At 42.2% G+C, this 26161-nt stretch overlaps 1 protein-coding gene and 1 long non-coding RNA gene across 2 annotated transcripts in view; both read left to right on the top strand.

The window, feature by feature from the left end:
• Positions 1 to 26011, top strand: part of LOC110503255 (serine/threonine-protein phosphatase 5) — a 38780-nt gene extending 12769 nt beyond the window's left edge. Inside the window, exons 2-13 of the mRNA XM_036961264.1 lie at positions 3171 to 3412; positions 7497 to 7644; positions 7922 to 8043; positions 8978 to 9043; positions 11835 to 11933; positions 12111 to 12216; positions 12772 to 12914; positions 16702 to 16789; positions 16873 to 16913; positions 17051 to 17229; positions 18111 to 18192; positions 24030 to 26011. Coding sequence (XP_036817159.1) covers positions 3171 to 3412; positions 7497 to 7644; positions 7922 to 8043; positions 8978 to 9043; positions 11835 to 11933; positions 12111 to 12216; positions 12772 to 12914; positions 16702 to 16789; positions 16873 to 16913; positions 17051 to 17229; positions 18111 to 18192; positions 24030 to 24092 — 1379 coding nt within the window. The 3' untranslated portion in view covers positions 24093 to 26011. The remainder of the gene's footprint in view (positions 1 to 3170; positions 3413 to 7496; positions 7645 to 7921; positions 8044 to 8977; positions 9044 to 11834; positions 11934 to 12110; positions 12217 to 12771; positions 12915 to 16701; positions 16790 to 16872; positions 16914 to 17050; positions 17230 to 18110; positions 18193 to 24029) is intronic.
• LOC118944019 lies at positions 13274 to 16274 on the top strand. The gene is made up of 2 exons (XR_005039322.1): positions 13274 to 14800; positions 15365 to 16274. It is a non-coding gene; the product is annotated as an uncharacterized LOC118944019 (long non-coding RNA).
• Positions 26012 to 26161: the final 150 nt, after the last annotated feature.

Below are 26161 nucleotides of genomic sequence, written 5' to 3'. Positions count from 1 at the left end.
TAACTAAACTGCTTGGAGTAACACTAGATTGTAAATTGTCATGGTCAAAACATGTTGATACAGTAGTAGTTAAAATGGGGAGAAGTCTGTCTATAATAAAGCGATGCTCTGCCTTCTTAACAACACTATCAACAAGACAGGTCCTTCAGGCCCTAGTTTCTACCTTCTTAACAACACTATCAACAAGGCAGGTCCTACAGGCCCTAGTTTCTACCTTCTTAACAACACTATCAACAAGGCAGGTCCTACAGGCCCTAGTTTTGTTGCACCTGGACTTCTGTTCAGTCATGTGGTCAGGTGCCACAAAAAAGGACTTAGGAAAATTGCAATTGGCTCAGAACAGGGAAGCACAGGGAGCTAACATTAATAATATGCACGTCAATCTCTCCTGGCTGAGATTGACTTCATCACTACTTATATTTATGAGAGGTACTGACATGTTGAATGCACCGAGCTGTCTGTCTAAACTACTGGCACACAGCTCGGATACTCATGCATATCTCACAAGACATGCCACCAGGGGTCTCTTCACAGTCCAGAACAGACTACGGGAGGCACACAGTACTACATAGAGCCATGACTACATGGAACTCTATTCCACAGTACTACATAGAGCCATGACCACATGGAACTCTATTCCACAGTACTACATAGAGCCATGACTACATGGAACTCTATTCCACAGTACTACATAGAGCCATGACTACATGGAACTCTATTCCACAGTCCTACATAGAGCCATGACTACATGGAACTCTATTCCACAGTACTACATAGAGCCATGACCACATGGAACTCTATTCCACAGTACTACATAGAGCCATGACTACATGGAACTCTATTCCACATCAGGTAACTGATGCAGCAGTAGAATTAGATTTAAATTAACAGGTAAACATACACCTTATGGAACAGTGTGGACTGTGAAGAGACACACGCATAGGCACAGACACATCCACACACGCACACGATAACATACACACTATGCATGGATTTAGTACTGTAGATATGTGTTAGTGGTGGAGTAGGGGCCTGAGGGCACACAGTGTGTTGTTAAATCTGTGAATGTATTGTATAAACTGCCTTAATTTTGCTGTACCCCAGGAAGAGTAGCTGCTGCCTTGGCAGCAGCCAATGGGGATCCATAATAAATACACTACAGTACCCTGATACGCTACACTACCATGATACGCTACACTACCCTGATACACTACACTACAGTACCCTGATACACTACAGTACCCTGATACACTACACTACAGTACCCTGATACACTACACTGCCCTGATATGCTACAGTACCCTGATACGCTACGCTACAGTAACCCTGATATGCTACGCTACAGTACCCTGATACGCTACACTACAGTACCCTGATACACTACAGTACCCTGATACACTACACTACAGTACCCTGATACACTACACTACAGCACCCTGGTACACTACAGTACCCTGATACACTACAGTACCCTGATACACTACAGTACCCTGATACACTACACTACAGTACCCTGATACACTACACTACAGCACCCTGGTACACTACACTACAGTACCCTGATACACTACACTACAGCACCCTGATACACTACACTACAGCACCCTGATACACTACACTACAGTACCCTGATACACTACAGTACCCTGATACACTACAGTACCCTGATACACTACACTACAGTACCCTGATACACTACACTACAGTACCCTGATACACTACACTACACTACAGTACCCTGATACACTACACTACAGTACCCTGATACACTACAGTACCCTGATACACTACACTACAGTACCCTGATACACTACACTACAGTACCCTGATACACTACACTACAGTACCCTGATACACTACACTACAGTACCCTGATACGCTACACTACAGTACCCTGATACGCTACAGTACCCTGATACACTACACTACAGTACCCTGATACACTACACTACACTACAGTACCCTGATACACTACACTACAGTACCCTGATACACTACAGTACCCTGATACACTACACTACAGTACCCTGATACACTACACTACAGTACCCTGATACACTACACTACAGTACCCTGATACACTACACTACAGTACCCTGATACGCTACACTACAGTACCCTGATACAGTACCCTGATACACTACAGTTGCAGGTTAGCGTTTCCATGGTGTAGCTAGTTATTGTAGCCACTGTTATCCTGCTATGGAACCCATCAATGTGTTGGATTGCACTTGAAATCCAGGATAACCTAACGCTTCCATAGCACAGCAGCACAGCAGTGGTAAGATAACCCTTGATCAATTAGCCTTGTCAATCCACCCGCTAAGGGAAAGACACTTCCCAATGTGTGTGTTTTTATTATTATTATTATTTGTACCTTTATTTAACTAGGTTAAGAACAAATTCTTATTTTCAATGACGGCCTAGGAACAGTGGGTTAACTGGTCTAGGAACAGTGGGTTAACTGGTCTAGGAACAGTGGGTTAACCTGGTCTAGGAACAGTGGGTTAACTGCCTATTCAGGGGCAGAACGACAGATTTGTACCCTTGTCAGCTCGGGGATTTGAACTTGCAACCTTTTGGTTACTAGTCCAACACTCTAACCACTAGGCTACCTGCCACCTCTACACTCTAACCACTAGGCTACCTACCGCCTCTACACTCTAACCACTAGGCTACCCTGCCGCCCCCGGTTTGTCTTCCAGTGGCATACATTTTTTAGAGTTCAACCTTTGAACCTTGTGTCATTATGCTATGACTTTGCTCAATACCGCCATTGACAGCTCCACGGGCTTCTTTGACAAGTTGAGTAGCTCGTTCCTTGATAGGCAATAAGCCAATAAATGCAGATTATTGAAGCGAATGAGTGACTCGAGAGAAAGTCCACTATAGCCTTGAAAAGTGGAACTGATTCCAATCTAAATGAATGTGATGTTTTCTAGAGAAAGACTATGACAATGAATGTGATGATGTTTTCTAGAGAAAGACTATGACAGTGAATGTGATGTTGTTTTCTAGAGAAAGACTATGACAATGAATGTGATGATGTTTTCTAGAGAAAGACTATGACAATGAATGTGATGTTGTTTTCTAGAGAAAGACTATGACAATGAATGTGATGTTGTTTTCTAGAGAAAGACTATGACAATGAATGTGATGATGTTTTCTAGAGAAAGACTATGACAATGCAATCAAATACTACACGGAGGCGTTGGAGCTCAACCCGGCCAACGCCATCTACTTCTCCAACCGCAGCCTGGCGTACCTGCGGACAGAATGCTATGGCTACGCTCTGGCCGACGCCACCAAGTGTCTGGAGATAGACAAGAACTACATCAAGGGCTACTATCGCCGAGCCACATCCAACATGGCCCTGGGCAAGTTCAAGGCTGCACTCAAAGACTACGAGACGGTAAGACCGGACACGGTTAGACAGGAGAGTTAAAGGTACACTCTTAGGAAGATGACAGGAGAGGAAGCTTCCAGGTACTCTTTAGGAAGATGACAGGAAAGGAAGCTTCCAGGTACTCTTTAGGAAGATGACAGGAGAGGAAGCTTCCAGGTACTCTTAGGAAGGTGACAGGAGAGGAAGCTTCAAGGTACTCTTAGGAAGATGACAGGAGAGGAAGCTTCCAGGTACTCTTAGGAAGATGATAGGAGAGGAAGCTTCAAGGTACTCTTTAGGAAGATGACAGGAGAGGAAGCTTCAAGGTACTCTTTAGGAAGATAGGAGAGGAAGCTTCCAGGTACTCTTTAGGAAGATGACAGGAGAGGAAGCTTCAAGGTACTCTTAGGAAGATAGGAGAGGAAGCTTCCAGGTACTCTTTAGGGAGATGACAGGAGAGGAAGCTTCAAGGTACTCTTAGGAAGATAGGAGAGGAAGCTTCAAGGTACTCTTAGGAAGATAGGAGAGGAAGCTTCCAAGTACTCTTTAGGAAGATGACAGGAGAGGAAGCTTCCAGGTACTCTTTAGGAAGATGACAGGAGAGGAAGCTTCAAGGTACTCTTTAGGAAGATGACAGGAGAGGAAGCTTCCAGGTACTCTTTAGGAAGATGATAGGAGAGGAAGCTTCCAGGTACTCTTTAGGAAGATGATAGGAGAGGAAGCTTCCAAGTACTCTTTAGGAAGATGACAGGAGAGGAAGCTTCCAGGTACTCTTTAGGAAGATGACAGGAGAGGAAGCTTCAAGGTACTCTTTAGGAAGATGACAGGAGAGGAAGCTTCAAGGTACTCTTTAGGAAGATGACATTGTTGTAAATCCCCAGGTGACTTAAATGGGAATAGTTACTGTAGTGGCTAAATTGTCCAATATAATTGTTCAAATACATTTCCAGTCTGATCTTTTAGCCGCAATGGAGGGTGGTGAAATGTGTCTCTGTACCATCACTCATTCATATATCCTTATGTACATATTCTTTATCCCCTTACACTGTGTACAAGACAGTAGTTTTGGAATTGTTAGTTAGATTACTTGTTATTACTGCATTGTCGGAACTAGAAGCACAAGCATTTCGCTACACTCGCATTAACATCTGCTAACCATGTGTATGTGACAAATAAAATTTGATTTGATTTGAAATGTTAGTCTTGACGCAGACAAATCCAATGTCCAGAATTTGTTGAAAAATAATAATAAATGTATTTGTCATTTCTTCTGGATACAAAAAAAATGTATAGAGTTTTACCAAAACAAATTGTGATCGTTTAAACTCTAGAGACAAACGGCATGGTAAAACATGGTATGGTCAAATGTCCTTTTCGCTAGAGCATTCATTAGAGAACAACAACAACCTTATTATGAGTTCATGTAATCATGTTTAAATTCCTCAGTTGTAGTTTGAATATCTGTATTGAATATCGATGTCCAGACTGTTGACGTGTACCGTGGACCCACAAACAAACGTACAAACGTAAGATGACTTATTCATGATGCTTAGTTTTTTGCATAGATACACTACCGTTCCAAAAATGTGTGGTCATTTAGAAATGTCTTTTTATATATATATATATATATATATATTTTTTTTTAAAGAAAAGCACATTTATTTGTCCATTCTAAAATAACATCAAATTGATTTGAAATACACCAGTCTCAATGTCAACAGTGAAGAGGTGACTCCGGGATGCTGGCATTCTAGGCAGAGTTGCAAAGAAAAAGCCATATCTCAGACTGACCAATAAAATGTAAAAAAAAGATTAAGATGGGTTAAAGAACACAGACACTGGACAGAGGAACTCTGCCTAGAAGGCCAGCATCCCGGAGTCTCCTCTTCACTGTTGACGTTGAGACTGGACAGAGGAACTCTGCCTAGAAGGCCAGCATCCCGGAGTTGCCTCTTCACTGTTGACATTGAGACTGGACAGAGGAACTCTGCCTAGAAGGCCAGCATCCTGGAGTTGCCTCTTCACTGTTGACATTGAGACTGGACAGAGGAACTCTGCCTAGAAGGCCAGCATCCTGGAGTTGCCTGTTCACTGTTGACATTGAGACTGGACAGAGGAACTCTGCCTAGAAGGCCAGCATCCCGGAGTTGCCTCTTCACTGTTGACATTGAGACTGGACAGAGGAACTCTGCCTAGAAGGCCAGCATCCTGGAGTTGCCTCTTCACTGTTGACATTGAGACTGGACAGAGGAACTCTGCCTAGAAGGCCAGCATCCTGGAGTTGCCTGTTCACTGTTGACATTGAGACTGGTGTTTTGCGGGTACAATTTAATGAAGCTGCCAGTTGAGGTCTGTTTCTCAAACTAGACACTCTAATGTACTTGTCCTCTTGCTCAGTTGTGCCCCGGGGCCTCCCACTCCGCTTTCTATTCTGGTTAGGGCCAGTTTGCTCTGTTCTACGAAGGTTGTAGTACACAGCGTTGTACGAGATCTTCAGTTTCTTGGCAATTTCTCGCATGGAATAACACTAATTTCTCAAAACATGAATAGACTGACGAGTTTCAGAAGAAAGTTCTTTGTTTCTGGCCATTTTGATCCTGTAATCGAACCCACAAATACTGATGCTCCAGATACTCAACTAGTCTAAAGAAGGCCAGTTTTATTGCTTGTTTAATCAGAACAATAGTTTTCAGCTGTGCTAACATAATTACAAAAGGGTTTTCTAATGATCAATTAGCCTTTTAAAATGATAAACTTGGATTAGCTAACACAACGTGCCATTGGAACACAGGAGTGATGGCTGCTGATAATGGGCCTCTGTACATCTATGTAGATATTCCATTTAAAATCAGCCGTTTCCAGCTACAATAGTCATTTACAACATTAACAATGTCTACACTGTATTTCTGATCAATTTGATGTTATTTTAATGGACAAAAAAATGTGCTTTTCTTCCAATAACGAGGACATTTCTAAGTGTCCACCAAACTTTTGAACGCTAGTGTATGTCCACAACATGAGCCCATGGGGGAGGGAGGTTGGCGTGAGGGAGGAGTATGAATAGACTATAAAAACTTATTTATTTTAGTTTTTTGGTGTTTTGTTTTAATTCTTTCTAATATTATTGTGACCTGAACCCCTCACAACAATAATAAGACAAAGTTAGGCAAGTCAGTTAAGAACAAATTCTTATTTTCAATGACGGCCTAGGAACATTTAACTGCCTTGTTCAGGGGCAGAACGACAGATTTGTACCTTGTCAGCTCGGGGGTTTGAACTTGCAACCTTCCGGTTACTAGACCAACGCTCTAACCACTAGGCTACCCTGCCGCCCCCTAAATCACCAGGTGACGTCCTACCAGGTGACTGGGTTTGACCAGCGCTGTATAAGGCCCATGTAAGCAGCAGTAGTATTATTACTAAGATGAGGACAGAAGAGGAGAATGTGGGCTTGTCACAAGGGAGGAGCCAACAGTGGGGCTGTCGTCACAATTTAGAAAGTCGCCCTGTTTGAGATGACGTCTTGCAGATGTGTTTACCTTGACAGTGTAAAGACTTGGCAGTCACGTACTGCCAGGGTTAGATTCTGTTTTAAAATGTGGTCAGTTCAGTAAATCGATCAAAAGTTAGTTCCTTCAAATTTACATTTGGTCAATGGGGGGGGGGGGGGGGGGGTCCATTTATAAACAGCTGGTCTTTGTTCCATGTTGACATAAACACCCCCAAGGCTCTGGCAAACAGGGAGCTGGCTGGCTGGCTGTGCCACATCACTGACAGTGATAGCTGCCTGCTGTCACTGAGACAAATTTAGAGTATTGATGTCATGGACATATTGCTCTACACAGATGCAACCGTCTCTACTGGGGGGGGGACTAGTACTGAAGTCTTAGTGAGAGGAGAGAAGCACTAACTATTTCTAGAAATCAAAACTGTTTTGTATTAATTTACAACCAAACCATGGCTGTAAAATCTATTTTCCTTTGAAGTTTGGACTGACTTTTTCTGACATGGTACTGATCCATTGTGTAGTACTGGTACCGAGAATAGTGTTTTAAGTGTGAGACTGACCCTAGTCCTTGTCCTGTGTGTTTGCCTGGTGTTGTGGGGTTAGGTAGTGCGGGTGCGACCCAACGATAAGGACGCTAAGATGAAATACCAGGAGTGCAACAAGATCGTGAAACAGAAAGCCTTCGAGAGAGCCATCGCCAGCGACGAGATGAAGAAATCGGTCGTGGACTCCCTAGACATCGAAAACATGAGTGAGTAGTTGGTAATGTTTTTATATTTTAGGATTCATTACTTGATTATATATTTTTTTATATATCTCTATTTATCTCATATTTATCTCATATTTATTTATTTATATATATATTTATACAATTTTAATGTCTAGATAATGGACTACTGCCTGTATACATTGTGGTGTTTTTGAAATTAAGATCTTCAAGACCGAGTTACTGTGAAACACTTGGTGACAGATGTTGCTGTAAAATGGGCTGTATACATTTGGTTGATTTGATTGTGCCACCCATGCAGTGATTGAGGACGAGTACACTGGACCGAAGCTGGAAGAAGGAAAGGTGACAATGAGCTTCATGAAAGAGATGATGGAGTGCTTCAAAGACCAGAAGAAACTGCACAGAAAGTGTGCTTATCAGGTACACCTATAATAATAATGTAGTTATCAGGTACACCTATAATAATACTGTAGTTATCAGGTACACCTATAATAATACTGTAATGTTACTGTAGTTATCAGGTACACCTATAATAATAATGTAATATTACTGTAGTTATCAGGTACACCTTACATAATACTGTAATGTTACTGTAGTTATCAGGTACACCTATAATAATAATGTAATAATACTGTGCTTATCAGGTACACCTATAATAATACTGTGCTTATCAGGTACACCTATAATAATACTGTAGTTACCAGGTACACCTATAATAATACTGTAGTTATCAGGTACACCTATAATAATACTGTAATGTTACTGTAGTTATCAGGTACACCTATAATAATACTGTAATGTTGCTGTAGTTATCAGGTACACCTTACATAATACTGTAATGTTACTGTAGTTATCAGGTACACCTTACATAATACTGTAGTTATCAGGTACACCTATAATAATACTGTAGTTATCAGGTACACCTATAATAATACTGTAATATTAGTGCACCTATAATAATACTGTGATATTAGTGTACTTATCGTGTACTTATAATAATACTGTAGTGTTAGTGTACTCATCAGGTACACCTATAATTATACTGTAATATTACTGTGCTAATCAGGTACACCTATAAATACAGTGATATTACAGTATTATAGGTATTTGTTTGATTTGATATTACAGTATTATAGGTGTACCTGATAAGTACAGTGATATTACTGTAGTTATCAGGTACACCTATAATAATACTGTAATATTACTGTAGTTATCGGGTACACTTATAATAATACTGTAATATTACTGTAGTTATCAGGTACACCTATAATAATACTGTAATATTACTGTAGTTACCAGGTACACCTATAATAATACTGTATTTGTGTTGACTAATAAAATCTCTCCTTTTTAGATTCTGATCCAAGTCAAAGAGCTCTTGTCCAAACTACCCAGTCTAGTTGAGATCACGTTAAAAGAGGTGAGACATCCGTGTGATGTATGTTGACTTCCTGGTATTGCTCTTCATCCTGTCTAGTCCTTCAATTGTCAGATTTGTATTTATTATTGATCCCACGTTAGCTACTCTGCCTGCGGTCCCGGCAAAATTAAAGGCAGTTATACATTTTTAAAAACATTCCATTACAGAATTCACAACACACCAAGTGTCCCCGCTGTTCCATAAGGTATATTTTTAAAATGTTTTTTGAATCTGATTCTACTGCTGCATTACCTGATGTGGAATAGAGTTCCATGTAGTCATGGCTCTAGGTAGTACTGTGGAATAGAGTTCCATGTAGTCATGTCTCTATGTAGTACTGTGGAATAGAATTCCATGTAGTCATGGCTCTAGGTAGTACTGTGGAATAGAGTTCCATGTAGTCATGGCTCTATGTAGTACTGTGGAATAGAGTTTCATGTAGTCATGGCTCTAGGTAGTACTGTGGAATAGAGTTCCATGTAGTCATGGCTCTAGGTAGTACTGTGGAATAGAGTTCCATGTAGTCATGGCTCTATGTAGTACTGTGGAATAGAGTTCCATGTAGTCATGGCTCTAGGTAGTACTGTGGAATAGAGTTCCATGTAGTCATGGCTCTATGTAGTACTGTGGAATAGAGTTCCATGTAGTCATGGCTCTATGTAGTACTGTGGAATAGAGTTCCATGTAGTCATGGCTCTAGGTAGTACTGTGGAATAGAGTTCCATGTAGTACTGTGCGCCTCCCATAGTCTGTTCTGGACTTGGGGACTGTGACGAGACCTCTGGTGGCATGTCTTGTGGGATATGAATGGGTGTCTGAGCTGTGTGCCAGTAGTTTAAACAGACAGCTTGGTGCATTCAACATGTCAATGCATCTCACAAATACAAGTGGCATGTCGTTAGTGAAGATTTAAAAAAAGTAAGGGGCCTAGGCAGCTGCCCTGGGGAACTCCTGATTCTAACTGGATTATATTTGATAGGCTTCCATTAAAGAACACCCTCTGTGTTCTGCTAGACAGGTAACTCTTTATCCACATTATAGCAGGGTGTGTAAAGACGTAACACATACGTTTTTCCAGCAGCAGACTATGATCAATAATATCAAAAGTGGCACTGAAGTCTTAACAAAACAGCCCCCACAATATTTTTATCATCAATTTCTCTCATCAGTCAATTTGTGTAATTACTCATTTGTGTAAGTGCTGTACTTGTTGAAAGTCCTTCCCTATAAGCGTGCTGAAAGTCAATTTGTTTACTGTAAAATATCATTGTATCTGGTCACACTATTTTTTTCCCCAAACTTTTGTAAGGGTTGTTAACAGGGTGATTGGTCGGCTGTTTGAGCCAGTAAAGGGGGCTTTACTATTCTTGGGTTGCGGAATGACTAACTTCCCTCCAGGCCTGAGGGCACACGCTCTCTAGTAGGCTTAAGTTGGAAGATATGGCAAATAGGAGTGGCAATATCGTCCGCTATTATCTTCAGTAATTTTCCATCCAAGTTCTCAGATCCCGGTGGCTTGTCATTGTTGATAGACAACAATACTTTTTTCACCTCTTCCACACTTCAAAATTACAATTCTTGTCTTTCATTATTTGGTTAGATATACTTGGATGTGTAGTGTCAGCATTTGTTGCTGTCATGTCATGGTTAAGTTTGCTAATCTTGCCAACAAAAAAAAACATTAAATTAGTCTGGTTTGTGAGCTATCTGATTCAATAAACGATGGAGCTGAGTTTGCCTTTTTGCCCCGAAATTTCATTTAAGGGAGCACCATAGCTTTTTACTATCATTCTTTGTAATTTATCTTTGTTTCATAGTGTAGTTTCTTCATTTTTATTCAGTTTAGTCACATGATTTCTCATTTTGCAGGGGATTTAAGTTTTTACAGTCATTTTCTTAACAGGTGCATACTTATTAGTAACGGGGATAAACAGTTTCATAAATGTGTCAAGTGCAACGTCTGGTTGCTCCTCGTTACACACCGCGGACCAACAAATATTCTTTACATCATCAACATAGGAATCACTACAAACTTATTGTATAATCTGGATACCGCTTTAAAGCAAATATCTGCAGAATTAGTAAAGATGTGATCGATACATGTTGATGATGTCATTCCTGTGCAGTTTGTAACTACCCTGGGAGGTTGACTGATAACCTGCACCAGGTTGCAGGCACAAGTTACAGTTTGAAGCTTTCTCTTGAGTGGGCGGCTTGATGAAAGCCAGTCAATATTTAAATCACTCAGAAAATATACTTCCCTGTTGATATCACATCCATTATCAAGCAGGTAATGTAGGTAGGTACAGTAGACTGAGTCAGGCTGATTGGTACAGTAGACTTAGTCAGGCTGGTTGGTACAGTAGACTGAGTCAGGCTGGTTGGTACAGTAGACTGAGTCAGGCTGGTTGGTACAGTAGACTGAGTCAGGCTGGTTGGTACAGTAGACTGAGTCAGGCTTGGTTGGTACAGTAGACTTAGTCAGGCTGGTTGGTACAGTAGACTGAGTCAGGCTGGTTGGTACAGTAGACTTAGTCAGGCTGGTTGGTACAGTAGACTGAGTCAGGCTGGTTGGTACAGTAGACTGAGTCAGGCTGGTTGGTACAGTAGACTGAGTCAGGCTGGTTGGTACAGTAGACTGAGTCAGGCTGGTTGGTACAGTAGACTGAGTCAGGCTGGTTGGTACAGTATCAAGCATTTCACACGTTATCCAGATACTGACTGTTAGCACTTGGTGGTCCCCTTCGCATATGTCCCTGTGCCTAAACCTGTTCTGTTTCCTCCCCAACAGACAGAGAAGATAACCATTTGTGGCGACACACATGGACAATTCTACGACCTTCTGAACATCTTTGAGCTGAACGGCTTACCCTCCGAGACCAACCCCTATGTATCCTGCTCAGTTGCAGTAAAGCGGTGACATGTGCAGTAAAGCGGTGACATGTGCAGTAAAGCGGTGACATGTGCAGTAAAGCGGTGACATGTGCAGTAAAGCGGTGACATGTGCAGTAAAGCGCCATTTGTATTCAAATAAATGTACATGATAACCCTTAACAATATAACACAGCTGTTTAATGGAGACTTTGTGGACCGTGGTTCGTTCTCCCTAGAGGTCATTCTGACTCTGTTCGGCTTCAAGCTGCTCCTCCCGGACTCCTTCTACCTGCTCAGAGGTCAGTAGGCATTTTCAATGAGCGCTAGCTAACCAGTTAGCGTTAGCAACGTTTTCAATGAGAGCTAGCAAGCGTTAGCAACGTTTTCAATGAGAGCTAGCAAGCGTTAGCAACGTTTTCAATGAGAGCTAGCAAGCGTTAGCAATGTTTTCAATGAGAGCTAGCAAGCGTTAGCAATGTTTTCGATGAGCGCTAGCTAATCAGCTGGCCTTAGCAATGTTTTCAATGAGAGCTAGCTAATAGCTATCGTTAACTTTTTCAATGAGAGCTAGCCAACCTGCTAGCGTTAGCAACTTTTTCAATGAGACCTCTGGTGCGCTGTTAAATTATTTAACTCTTCAAACAATAGATTTTTTAAAAATTACGTTCCTGTTTTTGCCATAGCCCTCCTTGGCTTCCAAGGGTTTGAAACATGACCTTGTCCGAGGTGTTGGACTCAACTACAGTTGCTATCCATCGAAACGTTGCGATTGCTTGCCCATAATTCTGTGAGTGGGGCTTAGCGAAGGGTAAATTGTGTTGGTAACTGATGTCCATATGTTCCTGTGTAACTAGGTAACCACGAGACTGACAACATGAACCAGATGTATGGTTTTGAGGGGGAGGTGAAGGCCAAGTACACCACTCAGATGTTTACGCTCTTCAGTGAGGTCTTCCAGTGGCTGCCTCTGGCGCAGTGCATCAATGGAAAAGTTCTGGTAGGTAACCCTGACCTCTGACCCCTAACCTCTAGCATAGTGCATCAACGGCAAGGTCCTGGTAGGTAATTTGGCGTTTATAACTATGTGGTAAGGTGGTAATTACCAGTTGTGAAGCCGTAAATACGAAATGAGTAAATTCACATTTTGAACTTGGACTTTGGGGAATACACTTTTTAAATTGGTGGATTCTGCTATTTCAGCCACACCTGTTACCGATGGGTGTATAACGTCAAGCACACAGCCATGCAATCTCCATTGACAAACATTGGCAAGTAGCCTAGTGGTTAGAGCGTTGGACCAGTAACCGAAAGGTTGCAAGATTTAATCCCCCGAGCTGACAAAGTAAAAATCTGTCGTTCTGCCCCTAAAACAAGGCAGTTAACCCACTGTTCCTAGGCCGTCATTGTAAAATAATAATTTGTTCTCATTAACGGACTTGTCAAGTTAAATAAATAAACACATTAAATGGCCTTAATGAAGATGTGTCTTTTCAATGTGGCCCTGTCATAGGATGACACCTTTCCAACAAGTCAGTTCATCAAATTCCTGCTAGAGCTGTCCCGGGTCAACTGTAAGTGCTGGTTTTGTCAACTAGAAACGTCTTGGAGCAACAACGGCTCAGCCGTGAAGTGGTAGGCCACACAAGCTCACAGAATGGGAACACTTGATACGCATAGCGAGCAAAAATCGCCTGTCCTCGGTTGCAAAACTCACCATCGAGTTCCAAACTGCCTCTGTCCTCTCTCTTCCGTGGCCCGGAAACCGATGATGGTCGAGTGGTCGAGGAGAGTCAATTTGTTAGTAGTGTCTTCCCTTCCTCGATGGCCACGTTTTTCATTGAGGCTGGTCATGTGTATCCTATCGCAGTCCTTTGCGGAAGAGTTTCGATATCTACCACACCCCCTTTTTGAAGCACAGTGTATTAACTGTAAATTCATCGGGAAGAATCTAATTTGCATACTCATTCTCAAAACTCATTGGATGAGAAAGCCAGAGGTCCCTCCCCTCTGACCATCTCCTCCAATGGGTTTTTTGAGAGGTAGGCGAGGAAAAATAACTAATGCAATTGAGATTCTCCTCGTGGTAGGTAACCCTGACCTTTAAACCCTAACCTGTGGCGCAGTGCATCAACGGCAAAGTCCTGTTAGGTAACCCTGACCTCTAACCTTTGACCCCTGACAGCCCTCACACGGTGTATTAAACAGCAAAGTCATGGTAGGTTCTCTGTTAAGGCGTCCACATGCTTCCCAGCCAAAACAGTTCGGTGGAGTTTGTTCATATAGGACGACATTTTGGACTTCGGTGAGGGTTTTTTCCGGCTGTTTCGGCACTCAATTTTTCTGGAGGCAAGAAAAGTCTCTTCGTCTGTGAAGAAAAGTCTCTTCGTCTGTGAAGAAAAGTCTCTTCGTCTGTGAAGAAAAGTCTCTTCGTCTGTGAAGAAAAGTCCCTTAGTCTGTGAAGAAAAGTCCCTTAGTCTGTGAAGAAAAGTCCCTTAGTCTGTGAAAAAAAGTCCCTTAGTCTGTGAAGAAAAGTCCCTTAGTCTGTGAAGAAAAGTCCCTTTGTCTGTGAAGAAAAGTCCCTTTGTCTGTGAAGAAAAGTCCCTTTGTCTGTGAAGAAAAGTCCCTTTGTCTGTGAAGAAAGGTCCCTTTGTCTGTGAAGAAAGGTCCCTTTGTCTGTGAAGAAAGGTCCCTTTGTCTGTGAAGAAAGGTCCCTTTGTCTGTGAAGAAAGGTCCCTTTGTCTGTGAAGAAAAGTCCCTTTGTCTGTGAAGAAAAGTCCCTTTGTCTGTGAAGAAAAGTCCCTTTGTCTGTGAAGAAAGGTCCCTTTGTCTGTGAAGAAAAGTCCCTTTGTCTGTGAAGAAAAGTCCCTTTGTCTGTGAAGAAAAGTCCCTTTGTCTGTGAAGAAAGGTCCCTTTGTCTGTGAAGAAAAGTCCCTTTGTCTGTGAAGAAAAGTCAGTGAAGAAAAGTCCCTTTGTCTGTGAAGAAAAGTCCCTTTGTCTGTGAAGAAAAGTCCCTTTGTCTGTGAAGAAAAGTCCCTTTGTCTGTGAAGAAAAGTCCCTTTGTCTGTGAAGAAAAGTCCCTTTGTCTGTGAAGAAAAGTCCCTTTGTCTGTGAAGAAAAGTCCCTTTGTCTGTGAAGAAAAGTCCCTTTGTCTGTGAAGAAAAGTCCCTTTGTCTGTGAAGAAAAGTCCCTTAGTCTGTGAAGAAAAGTCCCTTAGTCTGTGAAAAAAAGTCCCTTAGTCTGTGAAGAAAAGTCCCTTAGTCTGTGAAGAAAAGTCCCTTTGTCTGTGAAGAAAAGTCCCTTTGTCTGTGAAGAAAAGTCCCTTTGTCTGTGAAGAAAAGTCCCTTTGTCTGTGAAGAAAGGTCCCTTTGTCTGTGAAGAAAGGTCCCTTTGTCTGTGAAGAAAGGTCCCTTTGTCTGTGAAGAAAGGTCCCTTTGTCTGTGAAGAAAGGTCCCTTTGTCTGTGAAGAAAAGTCCCTTTGTCTGTGAAGAAAAGTCCCTTTGTCTGTGAAGAAAAGTCCCTTTGTCTGTGAAGAAAGGTCCCTTTGTCTGTGAAGAAAAGTCCCTTTGTCTGTGAAGAAAAGTCCCTTTGTCTGTGAAGAAAAGTCCCTTTGTCTGTGAAGAAAGGTCCCTTTGTCTGTGAAGAAAAGTCCCTTTGTCTGTGAAGAAAAGTCCGTGAAGAAAAGTCCCTTTGTCTGTGAAGAAAAGTCCCTTTGTCTGTGAAGAAAAGTCCCTTTGTCTGTGAAGAAAAGTCCCTTTGTCTGTGAAGAAAAGTCCCTTTGTCTGTGAAGAAAAGTCCCTTTGTCTGTGAAGAAAAGTCCCTTTGTCTGTGAAGAAAAGTCCCTTTGTCTGTGAAGAAAAGTCCCTTTGTCTGTGAAGAAAAGTCCCTTTGTCTGTGAAGAAAAGTCCCTTTGTCTGTGAAGAAAAGTCCCTTTGTCTGTGAAGAAAAGTCCCTTTGTCTGTGAAGAAAAGTCCCTTTGTCTGTGAAGAAAAGTCCCTTTGTCTGTGAAGAAAAGTCCCTTTGTCTGTGAAGAAAAGTCCCTTTGTCTGTGAAGAAAAGTCCCTTTGTCTGTGAAGAAAAGTCCCTTTGTCTGTGAAGAAAAGTCCCTTTGTCTGTGAAGAAAAGTCCCTTTGTCTGTGAAGAAAAGTCCCTTTGTCTGTGAAGAAAAGTCCCTTTGTCTGTGAAGAAAAGTCCCTTTGTCTGTGAAGAAAAGTCCCTTAGTCTGTGAAGAAAAGTCCCTTTGTCTGTGAAGAAAAGTCCCTTTGTCTGTGAAGAAAAGTCCCTTTGTCTGTGAAGAAAAGTCCCTTTGTCTGTGAAGAAAAGTCCCTTTGTCTGTGAAGAAAAGTCCCTTTGTCTGTGATTTTTCAACAGTAGGGATTCTTCAATAAAGTCTGCCATTCAGTGAGAACTCGTTTTCCTGCAAAAAAAATTGAATTGATAAACAATGCACCAAACTTCTATGTTACATGTAACATTGTGTGACAAATCTCTTCAGCGATTAACGTCAATTCATGACAGATTTCTTGAGTTAGATCCATTCTGACTTTTTTTGAGGAAGTGAATAATGGCTTTGGCGTCTCAAGATGGACAAACGGTACTATTGCCACTTTTTTTTTTATTTCTTATTTCTCGTTTTTCAAGCAAAGGTCTTTTTAAGAGAGTATGAAGCACGGTCGTTCAGCCAAGTTCCGCTAGGCGCCAGCCGAACTGAAGCATGCCGAGGCCTTCCAACTGTACAACTGGACATTTTGAGAATATTGTCTTTAGTTGTGTTCTGTCTGTGTCAGGTGATGCACGGGGGGCTGTTCAGTGAGGACGGAGTGATGCTCGACGATCTGAGGAAGATCGACAGGAACAGACAGCCCCCAGACTCTGGTAAGAGCGATCAATTAATCAATACCTTTCTCGTTTAGGACCGAGGAATTAAAGTGTTCTTTCAACTGTTTGTTTTCCTTCAGGTCCCATGTGTGATCTCCTCTGGTCAGACCCACAGCCACAGGTTTGGTGTCCTAGAAATACACTCTGGTCCAACAACAAAATACCATTCTAATATAATCTGGTTTAAATGGCTCTACTGCATCATGTCATCTGTCTATTTGATTATTTTATTTTTTTCCTGACCCCCCCCCCCCCCAGAATGGGCGGTCTGTCTCTAAGCGAGGTGTGAGCTGTCAGTTTGGTCCTGACGTCACCGAGCGGTTCCTGGACCAGAACAAGTTGGATTACATCGTCCGCAGTCACGAGGTCAAGGCAGAGGGTTATGAGGTCACACACTCAGGGAAGTGCATCACAGTCTTCTCAGCGCCCAACTACTGGTAACTAGGGCAACAGACTCACTATTCAATCCAAATGTTGTGATTTTTTTTTTTTAATATGCATTGCCAGATTTAAACAACATCTATTGTAAGACTCTCACATGTCAAATGTCACCCCCTCTAAAGACATTTAAGATCAGTATTCTCTTCTCACCCCTTCCACTCGCTCTCCCCTTCCCTTCCCCTCACTCTTCCCTTCCCTTCCCCTCGCTCTTCCCTTCCCTTCCCCTCGCTCTTCTCTTCCCTTCCCCTCGCTCTTCTCTTCCCTTCCCCTCACTCTTCCCTTCCCTTCCCCTCGCTCTTCCCTTCCCTTCCCCTCGCTCTTCCCTTCCCTTCCCCTCACTCTTCCCTTCCCTTCCCCTCGCCCTTCCCTTCCCTTCCCCTCGCTCTTCCCTTCCCTTCCCCTCACTCTTCCCTTCCCCTCGCTCTCCCCTTCCCTTCCCCTCACTCTTCCCTTCCCCTCGCTCTCCCCTTCACTTCCCCTCGCTCTCCCCTTCCCTTCCCCTCGCCCTTCCCTTCCCCTCGCCCTTCCCTTCCCTTCCCCTCGCTCTTCCCTTCCCTTCCCCTCGCTCTTCCCTTCCCTTCCCCTCGCTCTTCCCTTTCCTTCCCCTCACTCTTCCCTTCCCCTCGCTCTCCCCTTCCCTTCCCCTCGCTCTCCCCTTCCCTTCCCCTCGCTCTCCCCTTCCCTTCCCCTCGCTCTCCCCTTCCCTTCCCCTCGCTCTTCCCTTCCCCTCGCTCTTCCCTTCCCCTCGCTCTTCCCTTCCCCTCGCTCTTCCCTTCCCCTCGCTCTTCCCTTCCCTTCCCCTTCCCCTCGCTCTTCCTTTCCCATCTCTCTCTCTCCCCTTCCCTTCCTCTCTCTGTCCTTCTCTCTCTCCCTCAAGTGATCAGATGGCTAATAAGGGAGCGTACATCCACCTCAGAGGATCAGACCTCAAACCAGAGTTTCACCAGTTCACTGCTGTGGTAAGTACATCTGATAATAACTTTGACATACTAACCCTAACCAACGTTACAATAACAGTACATCTACTTAGTTACAGTACCTTTCAGGCCTCCAGGTCGCAATTGTAAATGAGAACTTGTTCTCAACTTGCCTACCTGGTTAAATAAAGGTAAAATAAATAAATAAAAAAATTAAACTGGTTGCAGTCTAGAACCCGACTCGTCGTGGCTATTGATAGAGATTTCTGTGCAGGTGGCAACATTGTTTTTAACATAGCCGCCTCCCACTCTGCCGCCTCCCACTCTGCCGCCTCCCACTCTGCCGCCTCCCACTCTGCCGCCTCCCACTCTGCCGCCTCCCACTCTGCCTCTTCCCACTCTGCCTCTTCCCACTCTGCCTCTTCCCACTCTGCCTCTTCCCACTCTGCCTCTTCCCACTCTGCCTCTTCCCACTCTGCCTCTTCCCACTCTGCCTCTTCCCACTCTGCCGCCTCCCACTCTGCCTCTTCCCACTCTTCCGCCTCCCACTCTGCCTCTTCCCACTCTGCCTCTTCCCACTCTGCCTCTTCCCACTCTGCCGCCGCCCACTCTGCCGCCGCCCACTCTGCCGCCGCCCACTCTGCCGCCGCCCACGTGGCCGCCGCCCACTCTGCCGCCGCCCACGTGGCCGCCTCCCACTCTGCCGCCGCCCACGTGGCCGCCTCCCACTCTGCCGCCGCCCACTCTGCCTCTTCCCACTCTGCCTCTTCCCACTCTGCCGCCGCCCACTCTGCCGTCGCCCACGTGGCCGCCTCCCACTCTGCCGCCTCCCACTCTGCCGCCCACGTAGCTGCTGTTCATTGCTCCCGTTGCTCTACTGCCGCTCCCCCCTCATTGACGTGGAGGAGGAAACTTAATGTTGTACACTGAAGACATGGTCGACATGTTCCAACTATGCATTCCATGCCTCGAGTGTGATTTCATGTTGTAGCCTACACGAAAGACACGATCGACGTGTTGGTACAGATTTAGTCTGTTCTAACAGCAAATGTAAACCAGCATATTAAACACATACAGTCTATTTTGACTGCCTGGATTTTCTGTTATTTTTTTTTCCCGCTACTTTTTTTCCCGCAGAATAACTGTAGATTATCATGACCAATAGGAGACAGTCTAAAGCAGAATAACTGTAGATTATCATGACCAATAGGAGACAGTCTAAAGCAGAATAACTGTAGATTATCATGACCAATAGGAGACAGTCTAAAGCAGAATAACTGTAGATTATCATGACCAATAGGAGACAGTCTAAAGCAGAATAACTGTGTAGATTATCATGACCAATAGGAGACAGTCTAAAGCAGAATAACTGTAGATTATCATGACCAATAGGAGACAGTCTAAAGCAGAATAACTGTAGATTATCATGACCAATAGGAGACAGTCTAAAGCAGAATAACTGTAGATTATCATGACCAATAGGAGACAGTCTAAAGCAGAATAACTGTGTAGATTATCATGACCAATAGGAGACAGTCTAAAGCAGAATAACTGTAGATTATCATGACCAATAGGAGACAGTCTAAAGCAGAATAACTGTAGATTATCATGACCAATAGGAGACAGTCTAAAGCAGAATAACTGTGTAGATTATCATGACCAATAGGAGACAGTCTAAAGCAGAATAACTGTAGATTATCATGACCAATAGGAGACAGTCTAAAGCAGAATAACTGTAGATTATCATGACCAGTAGGAGACAGTCTAAAGCAGAATAACTGTAGATTATCATGACCAATAGGAGACAGTCTAAAGCAGAATAACTGTAGATTATCATGACCAATAGGAGACAGTCTAAAGCAGAATAACTGTAGATTATCATGACCAGTAGGAGACAGTCTAAAGCAGAATAACTGTAGATTATCATGACCAGTAGGAGACAGTCTAAAGCAGAATAACTGTAGATTATCATGACCAATAGGAGACAGTCTAAAGCAGAATAACTGTAGATTATCATGACCAGTAGGAGACAGTCTAAAGCAGAATAACTGTAGATTATCATGACCAGTAGGAGACAGTCTAAAGCAGAATAACTGTAGATTATCATGACCAATAGGAGACAGTCTAAAGCAGAATAACTGTGTAGATTATCATGACCAATAGGAGACAGTCTAAAGCAGCAGAATAACTGTGTAGATTATCATGACCAATAGGAGACAGTCTAAAGCAGAATAACTGTAGATTATCATGACCAATAGGAGACAGTCTAAAGCAGAATAACTGTAGATTATCATGACCAATAGGAGACAGTCTAAAGCAGAATAACTGTAGATTATCATGACCAGTAGGAGACAGTCTAAAGCAGAATAACTATGTAGATTATCATGACCAATAGGAGACAGTCTAAAGCAGCAGAATAACTGTAGATTATCATGACCAATAGGAGACAGTCTAAAGCAGAATAACTGTAGATTATCATGACCAATAGGAGACAGTCTAAAGCAGAATAACTGTAGATTATCATGACCAATAGGAGACAGTCTAAAGCAGAATAACTGTAGATTATCATGACCAATAGGAGACAGTCTAAAGCAGAATAACTGTAGATTATCATGACCAATAGGAGACAGTCTAAAGCAGAATAACTGTAGATTATCATGACCAGTAGGAGACAGTCTAAAGCAGAATAACTATGTAGATTATCATGACCAATAGGAGACAGTCTAAAGCAGCAGAATAACTGTAGATTATCATGACCAATAGGAGACAGTCTAAAGCAGAATAACTGTAGATTATCATGACCAATAGGAGACAGTCTAAAGCAGAATAACTGTAGATTATCATGACCAATAGGAGACAGTCTAAAGCAGAATAACTGTGTAGATTATCATGACCAATAGGAGACAGTCTAAAGCAGAATAACTGTAGATTATCATGACCAATAGGAGACAGTCTAAAGCAGAATAACTGTAGATTATCATGACCAATAGGAGACAGTCTAAAGCAGAATAACTGTGTAGATTATCATGACCAATAGGAGACAGTCTAAAGCAGAATAACTGTAGATTATCATGACCAATAGGAGACAGTCTAAAGCAGAATAACTGTGTAGATTATCATGACCAATAGGAGACAGTCTAAAGCAGAATAACTGTAGATTATCATGACCAATAGGAGACAGTCTAAAGCAGAATAACTGTAGATTATCATGACCAATAGGAGACAGTCTAAAGCAGAATAACTGTAGATTATCATGACCAATAGGAGACAGTCTAAAGCAGAATAACTGTAGATTATCATCACCAATAGGAGACAGTCTAAAGCAGAATAACTGTAGATTATCATGACCAATAGGAGACAGTCTAAAGCAGAATAACTGTAGATTATCATGACCAATAGGAGACAGTCTAAAGCAGCAGAATAACTGTGTAGATTATCATGACCAATAGGAGACAGTCTAAAGCAGAATAACTGTAGATTATCATGACCAATAGGAGACAGTCTAAAGCAGAATAACTGTAGATTATCATGACCAATAGGAGACAGTCTAAAGCAGAATAACTGCGTAGATTATCATGACCAATAGGAGACAGTCTAAAGCAGCAGAATAACTGTAGATTATCATGACCAATAGGAGACAGTCTAAAGCAGCAGAATAACTGTAGATTATCATGACCAATAGGAGACAGTCTAAAGCAGCAGAATAACTGTGTAGATTATCATGACCAATAGGAGACAGTCTAAAGCAGAATAACTGTAGATTATCATGACCAATAGGAGACAGTCTAAAGCAGAATAACTGTAGATTATCATGACCAATAGGAGACAGTCTAAAGCAGAATAACTGTAGATTATCATCACCAATAGGAGACAGTCTAAAGCAGAATAACTGTAGATTATCATGACCAATAGGAGACAGTCTAAAGCAGCAGAATAACTGTGTAGATTATCATGACCAATAGGAGACAGTCTAAAGCAGAATAACTGTAGATTATCATGACCAATAGGAGACAGTCTAAAGCAGAATAACTATGTAGATTATCATGACCAATAGGAGACAGTCTAAAGCAGCAGAATAACTGTAGATTATCATGACCAGTAGGAGACAGTCTAAAGCAGAATAACTGTGTAGATTATCATGACCAATAGGAGACAGTCTAAAGCAGAATAACTGTAGATTATCATGACCAATAGGAGACAGTCTAAAGCAGCAGAATAACTGTGTAGATTATCATGACCAATAGGATACAGTCTAAAGCAGAATAACTGTAGATTATCATGACCAATAGGAGACAGTCTAAAGCAGAATAACTGTAGATTATCATGACCAATAGGAGACAGTCTAAAGCAGCAGAATAACTGTAGATTATCATGACCAATAGGAGACAGTCTAAAGCAGAATAACTGTAGATTATCATCACCAATAGGAGACAGTCTAAAGCAGAATAACTGTAGATTATCATGACCAATAGGAGACATTCTAAAGCAGCAGTATAACTAGTTTATCATGACCAATAGGAGACAATCTAAAGCAGAATAACTATGTAGATTATCATCACCAATAGGAGACAATATAGAGCAGAATAACTGTAGTTTATCATCACCAATAGGAGACAGTCTAAAGCAGAATAACTATGTAGATTATCATGACCAATAGGAGACGGTCTAAAGCAGAAAACTGTGTAGATTATCATGACCAATAGGAGACAGTCTAAAGCAGCAGTATAACTGTGTAGATTATCATGACCAATAGGAGACAGTCTAAAGCAGAATAACTGTAGATTATCATCACCAATAGGAGACAGTCTAAAGCAGCATAACTATGTAGATTATCATGACCAATAGGAGACAGTCTAAAGCAGCATAACTATGTAGATTATCATGACCAATAGGAGACAGTCTAAAGCAGAATAACTGTAGATTATCATCACCAATAGGAGACGGTCTAAAGCAGAATAACTGTGTAGATTATCATCACCAATAGGAGACAGTCTAAAGCAGAATAACTGTGTAGATTATCATGACCAATAGGAGACAATATAAAGCAGCAGTATAACTGTAGTTTATCATGACCAATAGGAGACAGTCTAAAGCAGCATAACTATGTAGATTATCATCACTAATAGGAGACAATATAAAGCAGAATAACTATGTAGATTATCATGACCAATAGGAGACAATCTAAAGCAGAATAACTATGTAGATTACCATCACCAATAGGAGACAATATAAAGCAGAATAACTGCGTAGATTATCATGACCAATAGGAGACAGTCTAAAGCAGAATAACTATGTAGATTACCATCACCAATAGGAGACAATATAAAGCAGAATAACTATGTAGATTATCATGACCAACAGGAGACAGATTATCCTACACCACACAATATGCTGATGGATTTTGCCACAATGCATTGTGTAGGGACTTCCCTGCTTATGCAACTGCAATATGGGTTACAACAGACGGGTTGTATAGCCTTCAATAAATATTTGTGAGAATGTTCATTCAAATGGGCTCCACGGTGGTCATAGACATCTCAGTGCAAGAGGTGTCTCTGCAGTACCTGGTTAGACTCCATGGCTGCATCACATTTGGCCCAGCGTCATCCGCGTTTGGCCGGGGTAGTTTTTGTAAATAAGAATTTGTTCTTAACTGACTTGCCTAGTTAACAAAAAAAAACAAAATGGCTGCAGGATGTGTTATTTCAGTTGTTCAGAAATGTGAGGCAGAGAGTGGCTTGGTTCAGAAGAGGGTGACTAAAGAGAAACATGAAGGGGAGGTGTGAACGGGATCCGGATCTTTAGCTTTGAGGGGGGGAAATAAGTTTCCGTATTTGTTACCATGGGCCAATAAAACATCTCGTATCTTTCCTCCACAGCCTCATCCGAATGTGAAGCCGATGGCGTACGCCAACTCTCTGATGCAGATGGGGATGATGTAGATGCTCAGCCTGACACCTCCCTCCTGGCTGACCACACCCACCACTCCTTCCTTAGACAACAACATGCCCTGGCCCACTGGTCCATGCGGTTCCATGGGATCCCTTTCTCCCAGCCTGTCCCCCAGTAGTCCCCCCCCTCCCCTTGACCTTTTTAATTCTTTGATGTTTGTACATCTGAAGGGTCAGCACTTTAAAGATCTGAAAACATTGAAGGGTTTAGTACCAAAGGGGGAAGCAATGGGGAGCGAATTGCAACCGGTTTCCGGTAAAATCCCTCTTGTTGCGTTCAGAGTAGACAACGTGGTGGTGTGATGGCAGATGTATATCTTCGACCGGCACAGTCAAGAACTGGGTGTGTTCATTTCTTCTTCTTTTTTTTTGTATTGGTAAAAACTGGAAAACTCAATCTCTTCCCTAATTTCTGTCCATATTGGTCCCCACACATGGGTTTCATTCCCCGGTGTAGTGATTTAGAATGATGAATTATACTGTATTGGTACTGTATGGTTAAATAACAACTGGAATGATCGGAACTGTCGGATTTTGTAAGAACGTACGGCAGCAGAACTGTTAAGAATAATATTGGACTGTTCTGCTACTGTAAAACATACAGTTGGTTGGCCAACTGCACCGTTTATAGTGTGTCTGGTTGGGGGAGGGGAGGGGGGGGGGGGGGTGCTAGCAGAATGTCTATACTACAGTATTGGTTCATACATCCTGTGAAATATAGTTTTATTAAAGTTCAATATTTTTTACAGTAGGGCAAAAGTGAGTGTAGAAAAATGTAGCTACGATTGCATCTTCAGGAGAAAAGGAGGCGTTTTGGGGAAGAACCTGGTTGTTATGTCTCCAGTCTCACTCTGCACGGTGCTGTTCATTACTAGTAGTCAGAATGTTGTAGGTTCTTCACATTCAACATGTACAAAACAGATCCTCATTCCGTTGTTATTTTTGCTCTGCTTGCACCTCTCCTCTACCTGTTGGGGGGGGGGGGGGGGGGGGCAGGAGTGTTGCTGCTCTTCAGCTCAGTCAGTAGTGTCACTCTCCTGTCTCCCGGCAGCTCTTGCACAATATCTCTTCTCTCCCGACCTGCTTTGCTACAAGGCCAAGCACTGGTGTGATGCTTCAACCCGCTCCACTGTTAGTTTTGTCTACCAGTGTGACTTTGCCGTTGTGTGGATGTATAGCCCGGACGTCCAGACACCAAGCCACCTCCCTTCTCTCTCTCTCATGCGCACAGCTGCAGTGTCCCAATATTGGCCCTAAACTTTTTAAGATAATGGTATACACTGAAGTGTATGTGTGTGTGTATATATATATATTATCATTTAAAATTAATGCTGTGTACATGTTTGGAGAAAAAAAAAGATATTGAATAAAAAAAATTCCAGTCCAGTGATTTTTAAATTCATGAATATTTATGTTGAAATTTCAGTGCACAGGGTCTGCGATGATTTCTCTCTGTCAAGAAATGCACTCACTTCAAAGAAATTACCAATATATTTGCTAATGAAGCCAAGTGTATATATATATTTTTTTTTACATATACCAACAGCCAAGTATAGTTTACCATCTTTAGACATATACCAACCACTGAGCTATAAGAACGACACCAACAGGCACATATAAAGATTTGTGTATATGTAACTGAAGATAGACCAGAGTCGGTCGTTTCCAATGGGAGAGTCCACTCTGTTACGGATTTAAAAGTTTTGGAAACAGAAAACTGTATTAAGATCAAATGTTTCATCGATGAGATAATTAGCAGAATTTGATTTGAATATCGGCCAAAATCCATCTCACTCCGGCTTCTTCCATTGCCGGTCATTGGGCTTCCTCTCATCACCATATTTGGTAGTGAGTGGAAACGTCAACCGGATGCTTCACATTTACACATCCGGTGAAATATCTGGCTCATTGTTCTGTTCTACAGCTGTTCTCAGAAGTGGGAGATGAATGTCGCATTTTTTTTAAACTCGGTAAATACGAGATCAAATCATAACGTCAGTGTTCTTCAGTTCGGAGATCTAGAAAAGGGCCAGGGTTCCCGAGTTGAATGACCGTTAAAA

Source organism: Oncorhynchus mykiss, chromosome 24 (assembly GCF_013265735.2).
Source record: "Oncorhynchus mykiss isolate Arlee chromosome 24, USDA_OmykA_1.1, whole genome shotgun sequence".
Lineage (NCBI taxonomy): Eukaryota > Metazoa > Chordata > Actinopteri > Salmoniformes > Salmonidae > Oncorhynchus > Oncorhynchus mykiss.
The sequence above is the reverse complement of the archived record's forward strand: the minus strand, read 5'-3'. Positions and strand labels throughout refer to the sequence as shown.